We start from the raw sequence: 18,491 nt of genomic DNA on the forward strand, positions 1-18,491 counted from the left end.
CCATTCAACAGCTGGCTCTTAAACTCAGCAGCATCAGGAGACAGTTCATGCTATCTACCAACCGTGAGTCAAGGGAGTGATGAAAATAGTGTGGTGGCCCCTAAGTCTGTGGTAATTTCCCTTCACAGGCAGCATTTATAAGAAGTCCGGTCATATTCTGCAGAGACATGGAGTGAAGTGTGTTTTTTGAAAATCATATAAGATTAGGGCTCTTTTAGATTCTGTAAAGGATGATTCTGGTTTGTGTAAGGTGGTGTGTACCACATTCCTTGTGGTTGTGGCATGTCATGTATTGGCCAGACCACTAGGGCTGTGGAAGACCAACGTACTGAAGATGATCAACACACACCCTTCCAACAGTAAAGTAAATCTGGTATTGTAGAACACCACGTTGGTAATGGTTATTGAGTGGAATATAACAACACACAGATTCTTGTGTCCTCTTCCAGCTGTCGGGATAATCTTATTAAGGAAGCAGTTGAGGTTAAATGAGCAAGTGACTTTATAAATAGAGAAAAAGATTTTTGCTTAAATTATGCTTGGAATTCTGCTCTCTCCCTGCTCAAACATAAGAGAGGCTTAGTTAATGCACCCAGTGGTAATTAATATTCAATATCAGTAACTTCTGGTGTTGGTCATCTTTGGTTGTGTGGTGGTACTAGTTGTTTACATATTAAGGTTTTAAATTTCCTTCCTAGTTGAGTTTGTACCTTGAAAGTGACAGGATGTACATTTGTCAAAATAGTGGTAGTTGTCAAAGATATCACCCAGCTGAATTCCTGTGAGTCACATGAACATAACTAGTTTCTTTCCCAAACTTTAGTTCAAACTGAATATGGAGGGTTTGGGTGGCAGAATTACTATGCTGGTGCCCAAAATTAAAGGAACAAATGGAAATTTTGGAAGGTTGTCTTTATCTTCCACAAAACAGTATAAACAAGTGATAGTACAGTAGAAACAATCAAAAAACAAAGTAAACAACTGCAATATGCATAACGGTAGAAAAACATTTTCTTCGTTTTTTCCAACTTAACGGATTTGCACACACATTCTGACAATGGTTAATGTGCTCAGTATGGGGTGTGACCACCTGTGGCAGCAATACAGGCCTGACAACAATGGGGCATGCTTTGAATGATACAATCAGTCTCATGTTGAGGCAATAACACCTAATCTTCCTGGAGAGCAGCTCACGTTTCTTGGAGAGTGGTTGGTGGATGCCCAAGTGATGCAACCTGTCTTCCTAGAGTGACACACTCTATGGGATTCAAATTAAGATAGTGAGCAGGTCAAGCCATTACCAAGAACACATCAACCATTCTTGCACTGTGAGGTTAGTCATTATAATCCATCAATATGAAGTCTGGGCCTGCAACACCTTGCACCAACTCCACATGAGGCCCCAAGATCTCATCACAATATCTGACAGCAGCTAAACATTGACAATTCACCCCTACAATTTAATGAAGAAATGTTCATGTGGTCAACACAATCCCTGCCCACAACATCAGGGAACCTCCTTGATATCAGTGCCTTTCCATAATTTTTGGGTCCCAAAATTGTGTTCCACATTCCCTCCAGATGTGAATGCATCGAGAATTACTCTACAGACAAAATTGGGACTCATCTGTGAAAAGAACATTGGCCCACTGTTCAACCAACCAGGTGGCATGTTGACAACTCCACTCTAGATGTTCCCTTATGTGAAGATGCATCAGAGCTATTCAACCAGCAGGTCTCCAACAATAAAGGTCACCCTGTCAAAACCTTCTGGACAGTGTTTGTCTCAGTACAGCATGTCCAGTGGATGCTGCGAGGTCAGACACCAATTGCTGCACAGCGATAAAACAGTACTATCATGCCCTTACATCCAAATAACAGTCGTCTCTTTTTGATATCTCATGTGGTCAGCACTGCCCTGGTCTTTGGGGTACTGTTTTGGTGTCTATAAATTGTTGCTACATCCAAGAAACAACAGAACGATTCACAAAAAGCCATAGGGCCTCATCATTTTGTGACTGTCTTGCTTTCATTCTTCTTATGGCCCTCCACTGCAAAGAGTCTGGTAGCTGTCTTCTATGTGCCATACTGCACCATCGGTGACTGTATACAGGGTGATTGTGGATTTGAGTCTACCCGGAAAAAACTACTGTGTTTGATAGGTGCCCTGACGTCATTGCTGGCTTGGTTGGTCATTGAACGGAATACTATTTTCTGTGCAGAAGATGACTGTACAGACATCTGTTGACATTTTGTATGATTATACAGTGAACTGGACACAAGGTGGCAAAATAGAGGTTCATTGCTTTAATTTTGGACACCAGTGTATAAACAACCATATTAGGTATGGCCATACAATCAAGTAATTAATTACCAAGCCATTCATATAAGAATAATGCATCACAAAACTTGCTTTAATTACGTATTGTTCTTACTAGTGGAATGACTCAGTCAAGAGAGATTTTCTAATCTTCTGTCAAGCCCCAGCTTTCTAACCCTTTATCTTTACTTTCAAATGTGGCTGCATAATTACATTAATTTTAATAGTTTGTTACTTACTCAACATATTAATTAATTTCCTAAGAAATACTTTTTTTCTGTTTCTCAGGTGTTCCAGTTCTGGCACTTCTTTGCAGTCACCTAGTGCATCATTCAACAGATTGGAACTTAAACTCCTGGTGGCTCATTATTGGAAGCACTACTTTCAATATATTTATAACTTCGATCACAATAATGCTTCTTTTATTTGCATTCCTGTATTTCATGGTTATCAGAAAACTCTCCAATTATTCACGAGAAAGACACTCAGGAACCAAGAGTGTTAAATATCGGTAATATCTTATGAAGTTCTTGCATATTTAAATCATCAGTTTTTACTTGTTTTTTATCCTTTGATGAAGGAAACCAGTTATTGTGCCTGTTGTACAATTAACACACAACCATTTACATTGCAAGCACAAACCAGTGACAAATAACTTTACCAAATATGAAAAAGTAGAATAATGAATTTATCTTTCTATTTCGTCAACATGTACCTATCAGAGGTCACTGTGGCATTATTATTGTTATTGTTATTATTATTATTGCTGTTACTGGTGTTCTGTTGTCCACAGTTTTGCAGATTTGACCACATAGTTTTTATACATAACAGCCATTTCTTAAAGGCTTATATCTAATACAATAGGTTTAAGTTAATGCATGGTTAAAAAAGATACATTTATTTCACATACATAAATATTTACCACTCATTTTTTCATTCATAACTGCTGGAGCTACTAAGACATTGCATAGTTCACAATCAGTAAATCATTTAATTGAACCATAATTGCAGTACTTGCACTAACAAAGCAGTTGTGTTAAAAGCTGACAAACTATAACACATCATCCAAAGCTAAGCTTTTAATTTTGTCTGATAACATAAATTGGACTCTGTACTATCTAAATCATTATAACATACTATAGTAGCCTGATACTGGTGCTCCATATGTAATGCAAGTATGGGACAAACCTGTTTTCCTTTCACCGCCTAATACCAAGGACAACTGTCAGGTGGCCCATGCCCCTGCCACACCCTCTGCTCCGAAAACTGCAATTATAGTGATGTTACTCAGCCGTTTCTCTTTTTCTACCTTGTCCCTGACTAGGGCATTGCCTAGGGCCACCTCACATGGTGGACCTAGTGGAGGGACCAGCTAAGGCATACCTCTTTCATCACACCCCAGCAAACCTAGTGGTCTCTGTCACATTACCAATCTCCCACCTATCCACACTCCAACACAATGTTTGCATTATAGCCTGGATTTTCATGTGCATTACTTAATGCACCTACCTCTTTAGTCATTGTTATCTGCCTCCTTACTCTACTTACTGCTTTCCTCCCCCCCCTCCCCCTCAACACACTAACCCACTATTGCTGTTTGTTTGTGCTGTTTGTCAATGGGAAATATCACAAACAGCAAACAGGGCCATCTCTCAGTAATATTCAGTATTCTGGGGCTGCTTGGTTCAAACTCATGTATTCTGACAGTGATTTTAAAATTAATAAAGTAGATTGTTTGCTAAAATGCCCTTTAATTTATTAAGTGTGGAAGAGAAGCTAGATATCAAGTAGGTAGGCACACATCAATAAAATGGTTTCCTAATGTCTCACTTGGAAAGAAGAACAGAACCTTCTGCAATACATGATTCTGTAAATAGTTAGTAAATAATTATTGTTAACTTTGAGTCAAGATAAGTAAAAGTTACTTTGCTTCTGTTGTGTGTTATTTGGCAATGAAGTTCTGTGAACAATGGTGACTGCATGGATGTAAAGTATTTAAGTGATCAACCTGAGAAATATGAGGAAAGCAAACTACATTTAGAAAATGCTTGTAAAAATAAAATGTTTTCACAATTAACATTGCTGTTGAGATTGGTTCAGCATACAAAATGTCAATCCAGAAACATATCAAATCAAATTTTTATTGTCACGTAACATACCTAGAGTGACTTATCAGTTCTAAAACTACAGGCAGACTAACAAAATTAATCTAAGCTTACAATATATGTCACTGCTTCTTCAGATAGGTATTATTTTACATGGCTATCATTAAAAAAAACAATATATGATTATAATACATATGGCAATACTATTTAAGACAGATACTATATTACATGGTTATCATTCAAGAAACCTTCTACCCTGTAATAGGTTTTACTTCTCAGATATTTTTCTAGGTGTCTCCGTAATATTTGGATTTGTGTCACACTTCCCCTTCCAGATTTCATTTATAAATTTCATGCCCTTGTAGTGTGGAGTTTTTTCATGCAGTTTCAGTCTATTGGTAGGTAAATTTAACTAGCTTTATGTCTAGTCTCATACTTATGCAAAAAGCAGTTGCCCTCCAAAATGGTTTCTCTTTGTGAAAATGAGAATCTCATACACGGGGGGTCAGAAATAGTCTCAAAAGCATTTACATGTGTTGTGGGGTAGGTTGTGCTGAGAAATAATTAGTGTTAAGAAAAAATTAGATACACTGCACGATTTATGAGTTAATAAGCATTTAATGTAGCCATTGAAGTTAATCAATCAGGCCACTGTGCGTTAAAATTTGGCCCACCAGATGCAATTAGTATCAGTTGTTTTCATAGCATACATGGTAGTGCATTAGACTGCTCAGCCTTTGGCTTGGGTCCATTCCTTACTACCACCCCATGTCCAATTTATGTATTGCTCTCTTGTTCAGTTTTAGGAAACCAAATGAAGATCAGGTTTGGTGACACTGACTCTAGTGGGCTGCTTGAATTTGCATACACAATGGCCTGATTGGCTAACTTCAATACTAATTAAGTTGGAAATGGCTCAACAAATTGAATTTTTTCTTAATAATCATTTCTCTGTACAAGCTACCCTGCAAAGCCCCTACAAGCTTTTTAAACTGTTTCTGACTGCCCTGTATCTACATGCCTGGAATGGACATAGATCTAGCTTTCAAAATAAGGCATTTGCAGTGTTGTTTCTTCTGAGCTACCACCAAGTCTTAGATGATCTTTATTTTTAGTCTGAAAGCTTTGAGTGTATTTGTTTTATCTAACCCAGAAAATTATGTTAAACTTAACTACTGAAGCAAAATATGTGTAATATACATTTTTTTAAAGCTAAATCAGTGATTGATGGATGGATTTTGTTTCATTACATACAATTTAAAATCATTGTTGAATTTATGTATTGAGACATATTAGGATTTTTACTTTATTTTATATATGTTTCTGAGATACTGCTACACAATTCCGTACTACAGTTTTCAGTATACGAAAGTAAATGTATAATTTCCTTGTTCAAACTTTAAAATTGTCCTCAAAGAATTCTTCAGTAGAAGAGTTACACTTTTCACCAGACAGGTGTAGAGAAATCTTTTCAGTGAACCAACTCCATATTAAATATATTACTGCCTTTTACTTTATTGTGAATTTTTAACCCCAAACACTTTGGTGTTTTGGCATAAACGTTTTAAACAGTGTGTTGGGAGTTTAAAATCCTCTCTGAGGAGAGTGTTGTAGTTGTGGTCAAAATGGAAAGAGTTAAGTGTTAAGAACAACAATACATCACATATCTAAAGGGAAGGAACAAATAGTATTTTTAGATATTTTAAAAGTGATCAACATGATGCCAGTTTTTAGCCAACACATAATTTAAATTTTTATCAAGATTTTGACCTAATAACTTCAAATGGTTTGCTTCTGTGAGATCCTGATCATTGTAAGTTACCTTCATTTAACTCCATTTTTATGATTTAGTTTCAAACTGCATCATATTGATTTTAGTTACATTAAGTTTCGGTCCATTTTGATGGAAACAAGATTCAAGTTTCTCTTAAGTATTTATGACACTTTCTGGAATTCTATGAGGGACATAATTTTCAGTGAGAACTGATGTACTTTTAGCAAATAAAACTGAATGAGCAGTAGTGGCAAATAGTAGGTAATTTATGTAGAAAAGAAAGAGGTAGAGACCCAATACTGAACTTGGAGTTATTTATTGTGTTTTAAATTGTAATTACTCTTTATTTCCTGTCTATTAAATGAGAGGTAAGCCATTGTAAAGCAGTATCTCTGATTAATATATGTAATTTGTGTTGAAGTAAGGAATGGTTCACTGAATTGAAAGCTTGTGTCATGTCACAGAATTTACCTGCAACCTTTCTTCCCTTATCTTGTGAGGAGCATATCTTTCAAGTAAACTCATTGATTACATTTACAGTGCTTTTTCTTTGTTGGAATCTGAACTTGTTTTTAAAAATTATGTCATTTACAGTTACAAATATTTAAATTCGTTTTCCTGCAATCTTTCAAAACACTAAAATGTATTGGCAGAAGAGATATATGGTTGTAATTCCCTATATCCTCCATCAAGCCCTTTTTCAATAATGGTTTTATCTCAGTATATTTTAATATATTTGGAAAACATGCTATGTAAGATGATTGTGGCATACACGAGGCTGTTTGATCAACTCAGTACACTGCCTACTGGATAACTTCACAACATATTTTTACTAACTGATACACCATGGAACCTGACACAGTTTGTAGTGTCCAAGTGTTTCTTTTTTTTTAATTTAAAAAATAGCCTATTTCAGTTATACACTGTGAAATGAACAGTTTCTGTATTTGCAAATTGTAATTTCAAATTTCTATTTTTGACTCATGCCTCCACTTCCTTAAGTGTCTACTCAGTACAGTGAACTAAGTCTTCATTGATTTTACAGCACACTATCACTGTAGAGGCAGTTGTGTAGAGGATGGTACTGGACTGAAAACGGTATGGCATATCATAAGTGTAATACAAAAATAGTAGTGGGTCAATACTGAACCATGTGGAACATCTAATTTTGTGTGTGTGTGTGTGTGTGTGTGTTTTCTAACCAGGAAGTTAATTCTTCTCACTGTTATTAACAGTCACTCTCTGTTTTCTGTTTGCCAAGTATGACCACATCCAACTAAGAGATTTTCCTTGAAAACCATTGTTCACCATTGTTCAGAGGCTTTGCTAAGGTCATGAAAGATGCCTGATACATATGTTCTATTGTTGAGATAACTTTTAACTTTTGTGGCATTTCACTTATTGCATGGGTTGTGCTCCAGCCTTTTCTGAAACCATACCAATTGGGTAAAATAATGTTGTGAAATTAATTATAATTTTCTTTCTTATCACATGTTGTTCTTCTAAATACTTCTGAAAAATGATGTAAATGAGATAGGCCTATAGTTTCTCATTTCATCTTGGTTGCCCATTTTATGAATTGGTCGCACTCCAGCATATTTTAATCGAACTGGAAATCATCCCTCTTCGAAATACTGTTTGGTTATGAGCAACAGTGAATGTGCAGTACTGTGACAGTCTATTTTTATTATTCTAGTGGGAACCTCATCCCAACATAGTGAGTTTAAATTTTTAAGGGGAGATTATGATTTTCTTAGCACCAGAACTTGAAACACAGGAAAATTTTAAACCTGAACAATTTCTTTCTGTCATACTAGGATTTGTACTTGATGATGAGCAGACATCAATTTTATTAAAACTACTGAAGAAGTCACTGAAAGATTCACATATGGCATTAGAATTTGTAATAGCTCTATCATTTATCATTAATTTAGAGGGGCATTTTCTTTCCATTTCACCACCAGCTTCACTTGTTATAAGACTAAACTGCTTTTAAGTTGTTTTCAGCATTTGAAACAAATCTATTGCTAGTTACAAAGAGTACACTTTGCTACTTACAAATAGTAGACACATATTGAACAGAATAGTAGATTGCTTAACATTTTGTGGAACTCATCAGTTAGCACTAAGGGCTCCCAATGAAACACAGGAGTCAGCAAACAGTGGTAACAGTGGCACTTTCTTACGTTTGTTATCTCTTCTAGGAAACCTTTACTGCTTGGTAGGTGACTGCTTATTCAGTTCTAGTACTTTTGTTTATAAATACATGTCACACATTGTATAAAATGAACTTTCAGATTTATGTATCAAGTTTACATTAAAGAACTGTTTACAGACATCAGTGCTGGCACTTTTGTTTTTGTGCAAGCAGACATAACAGCAGACATTACATGTGAGACACTTCATCATGATACTGTGGTATATTAACAGGAAGAGAGAGACCTGTGGAAAGAATCATTTCCTTTGACATAAATGACAAAAATGAGGGCTATGTAAACAAAATTTCAGAACAGTTCCACTATAAAATTTATTTTTATCTGGGACTCCCCCCCAATGAAAATGAGCACCAGCTGCTACTGATGACTGCTGTATTTGAATCAACACACAAATCTTACAGAAATATTCTGTAAACTCAGTTGTGAATTCCTCAAGTGAAGAAGACAATGTTTTCACAAAAAAAAACTACTTATAAAGTTCAGAAAACTGGCATTTGCTACAGACTGCAGAATGATTCTATTGCCACCAATGTACATCTTGTGTAAAGAGAAGGAAGACAAGATGGAAAAATGTGGTATCTTATAGGAGTATACAGAGCTTTGTTTTCTCCCTCACTTTTGCTTGCAAATGGAACAGGAAAGATAATGACCATCAGTGGTACAAGGCACCATCTCCCATGCACTGTATGGTGGCTTATGGAATATATATGTAGTTGCAAATAATAAAGGATAACCTCTTCTTAATAGTTGTTACAAAGAGATAATTTCTAGAACTAACAAGAATTTTAGTACTAGTACATAAGATGCACTATTTTTCACACACACTTGTGGCTAAAACTTATTTCTTGTTAGCTGGTAAATTTGGTGGCCGTGTTTGTATTTTGAATTTCACTTACCAGTACTGCAATTTCACCTGACTTAAGCTCAGCTCAACCTGTATTTAGTCTTTTGATATTTTCGTTCTCTTTGAGTTTTCCTCATCTTGTTTCCTTTCAACCTCCTTCTTTTCATTTGGATTTTGGTTGTGAATTACTATTATTACAAATATTGAAGACTCTGTGTCCCTTTTAAATAAGGTCTGTTTTACCCACCAAAATCTTCCTACTCTTCAACACAGTTGTTCTTTTTTCATACTTGATCATTTCATTTCATATGGGTACTGTACTACTTGTCAAGAAGCTTTTAAATGTAGAATGAGAGGAAAAAAATTTTCATAAGCTTTTTTAAGGTAGCTATAACTTGTGTATAGGATACTGTTCAGAAATCTGTAACAGAAACTACTCAAAAGTCCAAAATAGCATTTGACAAAATGCAGCAAACAATAATAGGTCTTGGGATTGAACATGGAGCACAATGAGGCACAAATTCACAACTTTAAAGTTGCGTAACAGCTTATTACCACGATTTAAAGAAAAGGAGCAAAGCAGTAACTATTTTGAGTAGTATATTTAATTGTAAATCCATCAGATGTCTCCTATTTGGATACCATTAGAAAATAATCTCATAAATGATGTTACCATTTATAGCTAAGCAGGTTGTTGTGAGGCTAACATGAAAAACAGGCACCAATATTTACATACAAAGTAAGACACTAATTGCTCCCACTGCAAGTTAAGCTTTTGAGATATTTAGTACTGACTGAATGTGAACTCATACTGCTGAGGAACTGAGGGAGACTAGGGAGAAGACAACTGAAATCATTGTGTATACTGACGTACACATCAATTATTATTTTACCATTTAAGGCCTTTGGATATGGCATTATAAAATGCCAAAAATCTTAAATCTCACTTTCGAAAGCTGGTAGTGAGTCCATCATGTTTTCTAAAACCACAGATTAACCAATTGCCAAATAGGTTTTGGTTACATTTACTTAAGTCACATACATTAACTATCCATTGCATATAATATTTAAATTATAAATTACAAGAAGAAGGAAATATAGGGCAGACTTTAATGAGGCACCAATACTGTAATGGTTTTAAAAAATAATTTATTCAGTATATAGAAATTTAAATCAGAATGATATGGTGGATAATTGAGCTTCACTCTTTCTCAGTTTGAGTCCATAGCATTAACCAATGCAACACCTTTGCTAGTGGTAGCTTCAAAGCTTCAATCAGATGAAGGTTTTGACTGTCTGTCACACTGTAGAACAGAAGAATATTTTGGAGCAAATGAAAATGTATTGTTCATCAACAGAATGCGTATGTTGAGACTGGTTGCCACCACTTTGGTCAGTTGCTATGTGTGTAAGCTGTTACTGAAAGTTTTTATGTCAATAACAAAATAAATTTTCATTTTTGATCATTAATTCCTCATTTAAAGCTATTCTACTTAGGATCCCCCACAATGTGTATAATTCTCATCCTTGATATTTGGAGTGATCTGTATTATGCACATAAAACAATTATATAATTCATGTAGTCATCAAAATCAAGTAGTTTTAATACATTTCTACTTTGTTTTCAGAACTGGTCTTCTAAAGAGAGCTGGTATCATATTTCTCATGATGGTCATTGTGGAAATTTCAAGTATACTGTACATCAATCTCCAAACTGTGACATATCATTATGTGTTCAGTGTTTCAACAAGCTTGCTGGTAGGTATTGCCAAATGTTTCTTCCATGTTCACATTTTAAAATGTAGTGTTCATTACTCCACACTATTAAAAATTACTTGCAACAGTATATTAAGAGCTAAAAAATGTCTCCGTGGGCAGCTGAATTAAACATTCTTCTGAAGTACTTTGTATCACTCCATTTTGCCTGACAATGATGCTGAATCATCAGAGCAAAGTTTCACTAAGACATTAGAATCATCAGCAAGCTATGATGACCTATAACTGCTCAACAGTAGATAACAACTCATGGATGTAGGTTACAATTGCATAATCAGAAATGTTCTCATTAGGATCAGTTCTGGGTGACTTCAAAGGCCAGGTAAGTGCAGTATTGTCTGTGAAATGTTGTTGACCAGTTGGACATAACTGTGGAATGATTTAGTTGTTCATCTTACTGAACATACATACAAGCCTGCACTGGTAAGGTGTATACGAGTTGATAAATATGTGATCTGTTGTCAAGCAACTGTATCATTTGCCTGGGAGAGAATATGGTGCAGATGTATCAGGGGTCCTACTCCGTCCAACACATTTGTGTACTATAATTTATTTGTCTGATGAAATTACATTTTCCTGGAGACATAATAAGTCTCAACTTTATCTTTGATTAGTATAGAAACTGAAATAATGAATCAAAGTTTTTGCCAAGGCTGGGTCTTGAACCCAGCTCTCCTGCTTACTAGACAGATGTGCCATATTAGATACAGTGCCAAGGTGGTGTAATGGATGACATCTTTCTAGTAAGATACCTACAGTGAGACATTGCAAGGTAACTTCTTTCTGGTTTGATTGGGGTGCATTAAGAAGGAAAATTGTATTGTAGAAGGGACACATTCTGACAAAGACAGTCCAGTTCCTTAACGTCACTGGCGTTAAAGGAAGTGCAGGATTGGAAGAATTCATTGTGGCCCTGCATGAATTACAAGTATAGTTTTACAAAGGTTTTGACGACAGTGTCAATCCTCCACCTGTTTTCAAGACTGTTTGCCATTTCAGGTGAAAGCACATGTGCAGATGTAACTGATTGACCTGCAAGGAAATTCCAATTTTAATGACACATCTGTTTACGTTAAAACTATCTACTACCTCTACATAGCTTTCCTCAGGTTGATTTTCGAAGACTCCATTATGAAGCTGCAAAAGTGATACAATATTTTCATAAACATATTTGTGTGAAAAGCCTTTTTTCTATTATGAAACTAAAAAAGTCATGATTATGTGGCAACCGTATGCCAACAGTTGGTACCAGATAAAAATTATATTATGTATTCAGTGTGCCAAAAATAATTAATTAATACTGAAAACTTGTCTCGTTTGCAAGCTGTGTTGTTGACCAACATGAAATATAGAAGAAACTCGTATGCAGTGCAACTGCACTGCCATTTAAATCCACTGCATTTTCTGTTTTCCCTCTTCCCCCTTGTAGTGCTCAGACAACATGGTGTCATAGTAGGGGAAATGTGAAGCCAGGTTGATCACTTTTGCACTCAGACCCAGACATAGCCCATCAGCTGAAGTCTTGGTCAACCCTGGTTTAGAGAAACTGAAGTCTTTATGAAGCCACAGAAGATTTCTAATCCTTATTGCTCTTGTCTGATGATGCTCTTATTTTGTCAGCAAAGCTGTTAACTGCATGTATGGTGCTTCTCTGCTGCTGAAAAATGAACTGACTGTTTAGGATAATGGCATATTTTGTAATAAGATTTTGGATTTGAGCAACAGCTATTTGTTACAATATTTTTTTGATACAACTGGGAAAATTGATAAAGAACAAAATTTCCCTTTACATCTCTTGATCCCATGCTGCAAATTGATTTAATTTCAGCATACTGGAGTACTTCTGGGAAGCAGATAACTTCAAAAAGTTGATTAAATACTTGAAGTACTACATATGCAATTATGTAGTGTACTGTTTTAGTAATTTTAGTAGATATCTCATCAAAATCTGTAGCTTTTTAATGCTGAAATTGTATTTTGTAAATCCTTCATTGAAACATTTAAAAAATTTTAACTTGCTCAGAAATCTCATCTAGCCTATTGCAATTTGTGATATTTTGTTATACTGATGACATAAAACTTTGCTGCATTTCTTGAACATTTATCAAATAACTTTTCTATCTGAGATTGGTTTGAAATTGTGTTACCTTCTAAGTAGATTTTTGAAACTTTTTGGTCACAAGCTTAGTCAACTAATTCAGATGCAACAAGTGACCATGCACCCTTTTCTGTTTCATGTTTTTAAAATTATCCTGCTCTTTTCAAGCTGTTTTGCTGCCTTGAGAACTCTAAGTATACTTTTAAACAGTATAATGTATTCAGAGAAATAAAAATGTGTGTCATATTTAATTCTCTGAGCAGCTGCTCATTTCTTAAACTGGAAATTTTTGTACCCTTGGTGATCCATTTTATTTTATTTTTCACTTTATTGCACCTGGTTCTTGGTGGAATGTTTCACTGAAGACATCTAGAAAATTAAAACATTTGGACCACTGTTCACCGAAATACTGAATGCTGCATAATGGCTTTGAAAGGACATGGAGCAGTAAGGAATGGAGACCAATGGAGAATCATTCTAGTATGGATACATGATGCAAATGGGGAAATCCACTGGCACAAGTGACTTTGACGGATTGCAATGGCCCAGTGGAAGGGAGCTATCATCTTTGAAATGACAAAGTTCATAGCCTGTTCATGTGCTACTGTTGTGAGCATCAGTGGAATGTGGCTGAAGGATGGTGAAACCATGAGTAGGCAGCAAAGTGTAGGACATACATGAATCATCACAGAACATGGATGTCAGAAGCTCGCCTGCCCTGTAGCTCAGGAAAGGTGGTGATCTGTAAAAGATCTAATGACAGAGGCTGGTGCAGGCATAAGTGTTTTGAAGGAAGCCATTCACCTCACAGTCCCTAAATGTTTCCATAAGGACTCAACAACATTGTCAATTATGACTGCAGTGCTCACAGGATCATAGAAATTTGAATGTCAATTAATGGAAACATGGTATTTGTTGTGTCGGCTGAAGAGCCAACACAGTGTTACTATTGGAGGCCAAAATGCACATGTTTTAGCTCATGCAGGCTGGCGTGAGGAGGGAAGGACTATACTTACGTGAGGTCTGGAACATGACAAGGAATTAGAATTTAGAAAGCGGATGTAGCTAGCTTGATACTTAACTTTAATCCATTAATGAGGAACGTTGCTCTTGACGGTACATGAGTCACAATACTATCTGTTCAGAAGATATGACTTATAGTAACTGAATATGGTGCCTTGCTAGGTCGTAGCAAATGACGTATCTGAAGGCTATGCTAAACTGTTGTCTTGGCAAATGAGAGCGTATGTAGACTGTGAACCATCGCTAGCAAAGTTGGCTGTACAACTGGGCGAGTGCTAGGGAGTCTCTCTAGACTAGACCTGCCGTGTGGTGGCGCTCGGTCTGCATTCACTGATAGTGGCAACATGTGGGTCCGACGTATACTAACGGACTGCGGCCGAATTTAAAGGCTACCACCTAGCAAGTGTGGTGTCTGGCGGTGACACCACAGTATTTTTCCTGGTCAGTTGAATCACATTTCTTGTTACAATAGGTCAAGGATGGGTTTGGATATACCATCATCCAGGTGAAACAGATGCACCACACCATGGATGCAGGCTGTTGGGGCCAGTATTATGATATGGGGGGACATTCATCTAGGTTTCGATGGGACCTGCGGTAGTAATCAAAAGCATCATAGCAACTGTGGGCTGTGTAAACTTTATTGCAGACCACATATATCCCTTAATGTTTGATGGCTTCTCCACAGGCTATTGCATATACCAGCAGGATAACTGTCCATGTCAGATGGCCAGAATCATGTTACAGTGGTTTCAGGAGAATGATAGTGAACTCACATTGTTCTCTTGACCACCAAATTTGCCAGATCTTAACCCAAATCTGTGAGTTTTATGATATCATCTGTGATGATATTGGGCATCAGAAATCTCAATACAGGTGGTCATTGTTAAAGTCACAGTACTCACAGCTGTACAGAGAATAGACAGAAACAAGGTTGTTGACACTATTTCAGCACTGTTCTGGCAAGGTTAACACTCATCTTGACTGCATAATAGTGATAAAACTGCCACCACACGAAGGAATCGGAATAATTTCTTGTAAACTGTGTGAAAACCAAAAACCTTATTACAGGTAGTTATTTTTAATGTCACAGTGTTTGCAGTCATGCCAAGTTAATTTCCTGTTTAGTAGTATCACAGTCATTGCTAGAAATTGGAGAAAATTCTGTAATGAATAAAAACCATATACCCAGATTACAGGAGGGGGCAAGTATCCCTCTTGCTCCCCCCACCCCATCTCACCCTGCCCCACCCCACCCCCAACCCCCACCCCTTTGTAGATGCCAATGACTGTTTCTACTGGATTCAGCGCTTACTATTATTCTGATTGCATTATAATCAGGGAACATATTACCTGTAACTTCAGTATCATAGTTCCACCTTTGCTCATTGAGAAGTACCAGGTTAAGAGTAAATTTTATCTCTGGTGACCTCATGTACAACTGCTGTCATATTTTATGTAGTGAACAAATTTGACCACTGCTTAAAGTTGAAATTTAAGTCACTAAGCATAAATGTGCATTTTGAGTGCAATAAATTCTTAGATTCTCATTAATCAATTAGAAACACTGCTTAATATTTCTGTTTACTGAAAAAGCCACTGTAATTGTTTGTAAGGACTTCAGTATATGTCTTATGAATGAAAGTAGGCTACAAGATCAGTTCTTATATCTGTGCGGTTTAAATGTATTTCCTCACATGCATGATCCCACAAGAATGATATATGATTCAAACAGTCTTATAGATAACATATTTTGAAATGTAGATTCTAAAGAAGTAGAAGCGACAAATACTGAGTTGGTATTATCAGACCACAATGCCCTTGTCCTCAAAATTCGTTCAATGCCTCTGAATAAAAAAGCATGTTCCATGTGTAAAAGAAATTTGTCTACAGAAACCTGTGTAGAATTTACAAATATCATACCATGAGTCGTGGGCAGAAGTACTGCCTTAACAGATACAAATGATGCATATAACTCATTTTCTTCAGTTTTCATGGGATATTTTGAAATGTGTTTTGGAAAGAAGTTGTCAAGAACCAGATCACATGACAATACAAAGCCAAGTTCTTGGATCACAGATGGCACCAAAACATCTTGTGAAACTCTAAAGAGACTTAATTCTAAAATGAAAACATCTCCAGACCCACAGTTCATAGAATAAGTCAGGACTCACAAGAAGTAATTGCCGAGGCAGATTTTACAACTAATGGTAGCTTTATAAGACAATCTGAAAATAAATGAAAAGCTATATGAAGTATTGTGAAGGTTGAAACAGGGGAGAGATGAGAAGAGCTGGACATCATTCTCAAAAATTCAGAAATGTCAATATTAAAAAACATGATTTTCCAAATTATATAAACAACTATTTCATAAATGAAACAACTTCATTAAGTTCTAAATTTACAAACCAAGAAAAACCAGAAATTTCAAAAGCTGCTTCTGGCATGAAGGTAGACCCATCAAATGAACATGAAAAGTTAAAAGTGATGAGAAGCTTGAAACCTAAAATGTCTATCATAACAAATGATAGCTCCACAGACAGCTCAGCCCTTGGCCCACATAGCCAATTTATCATTTGGTGATGGAGTGTTTCCAGAAATGCTGAAAATCTCAAAAGTGAAGCCATTATTTCAAAACAGTGACAAGTATAAGATAGAAAACTATTAGCCAAATCACTCATTCCAGCATTTCCCAGCATATTAGAACAACTGATGTAACATAATAAACAAATATCTAAATAGCAATAAATTGGTAAACAGTAATCAGCACGGCTTCCAGGCAAGTAAAAATAGAGAAACAATAGTAAAGTGCTACACCAAAAAAGTAATAAAAAATCTAGAAAAAGATGAGAGTGTAGTAGGAGTAAATTTAGATATCTCTGAAACATTGCAAATATATGCATATATGAATTAGCTTATTTTAAATTGATCTAAACTTGTAAATATTTTGACATGTCATATATCCTTGTAAAAAAGAGATCTACAGATGAACAAATCTGCTGCTGCTACTACTACTACTACTAGTACTGTCAGTCATGGCATTCTTTTAGAAAAATTTAATGCATTAGGTATTCAAGGAACAGGTAAAAAGTGGTTTGAATAATACCTACAAAAATTGAACACATACCATAAAATAAATTTAATATCTGATGCAAAAATTGTGGAAATAATAGTACCACAAGGCAGTATTCTAGGTCCCATATTGTTTCTTGTCTATATAAATGACATCCACACATCACATGGTGCAGCATATGACATACTGTTTGCAGATGATACTAGTGTGATAATAAATGCACCAAAGCACTTGCTCCAAACAACTACTGATTACATCCTAGAGAATGCCCACTCTTGGTTCAATGAAACAGATTGACACTCAATTAAAATAAAATAAATTATATGCAGTTTGGAGAAATAAGCCAAAACATATACCTTGATCTAGTGTTGGGTGGCAAAGCCACAGGCAGAGTGATATCTACAAAACTGTTGGGGATACATGTCAATGAAAACTTAACTTTTAATAACCATGTAATGAAAGTTAAAACTTCGGAGCTGAGAGGCCGTGGTCGATGTATAAAATTTCCACCTGACATTTCGTCTCCATCTGCGGGAGACATCTTCTCAGGTCATCCGGCTACTGCCACTGAGGCTGCAGGTACTCTCGCATTTATAGAGTGCACAGAGGGCACCACCATTCGTCACGTGTTGACGACAGTGTGCCTATCTTTGGAAGGTGTCATCATTCTCGATTAAGAGTAATCAATTGTCATTCTGCTGGCGCAACGTCGACATCCGTATTTTGTCCAACTTTAAAACTTCCTCTTTTCTATTGAAATTGTTGTGGTGTTTGTGAATTTCTATTGCTTCTCTATACATGCGCGCATGATTATGGGATGTTCATGCTAGAACACTTGTCTCATTAAATTTAATTTCATGATTCCCATCTCGAAAAACGTGCTCAGCTACAGCCGATTTTTCCATGTGTCCTAAGCGACAGTTTCTTTTATGTTTGGCTAAGCAGGTGTTTACACTTCTTTTCATTGTTCCAATATATACTTGTCCACAACTGCATGGAATTTTGTATACCCCAGGTGTTGCTAGGGGATGTCGGGCGTCTTTTGCAGTTCTTAAATATTCCTTAATCTTCTTGGTGGGTCTGAAGATTGTTTCGATCCCATACTTGGCCAAAACTTTCCCGACACGGTCCGTAACCTTATTAATAAACGGTAGGAAAACTTTTCCAGTAGGCGTCCGTTGCTGCTCTGGAATTCTGGCTTCTTTTCTTCTTTGATGGAGGGCTAGATCAATTTCCTTACTTGTGTATCCGTTTTTGATGAA

General features: G+C 36.2%; 1 protein-coding gene across 1 annotated transcript in view; it reads left to right on the forward strand.

Annotated features, from left to right (window-relative positions):
* LOC126184357 (adhesion G protein-coupled receptor L4) overlaps positions 1-18,491 on the forward strand; it is a 443,528-nt gene that overhangs the window by 404,901 nt on the left and 20,136 nt on the right. Inside the window, exons 13-14 of the mRNA XM_049926737.1 lie at positions 2,609-2,831; positions 10,888-11,017. Coding sequence (XP_049782694.1) covers positions 2,609-2,831; positions 10,888-11,017 — 353 coding nt within the window. The remainder of the gene's footprint in view (positions 1-2,608; positions 2,832-10,887; positions 11,018-18,491) is intronic.

Source organism: Schistocerca cancellata, chromosome 4 (genome assembly GCF_023864275.1).
Source record: "Schistocerca cancellata isolate TAMUIC-IGC-003103 chromosome 4, iqSchCanc2.1, whole genome shotgun sequence".
NCBI classification, from domain to species: Eukaryota; Metazoa; Arthropoda; class Insecta; order Orthoptera; family Acrididae; genus Schistocerca; species Schistocerca cancellata.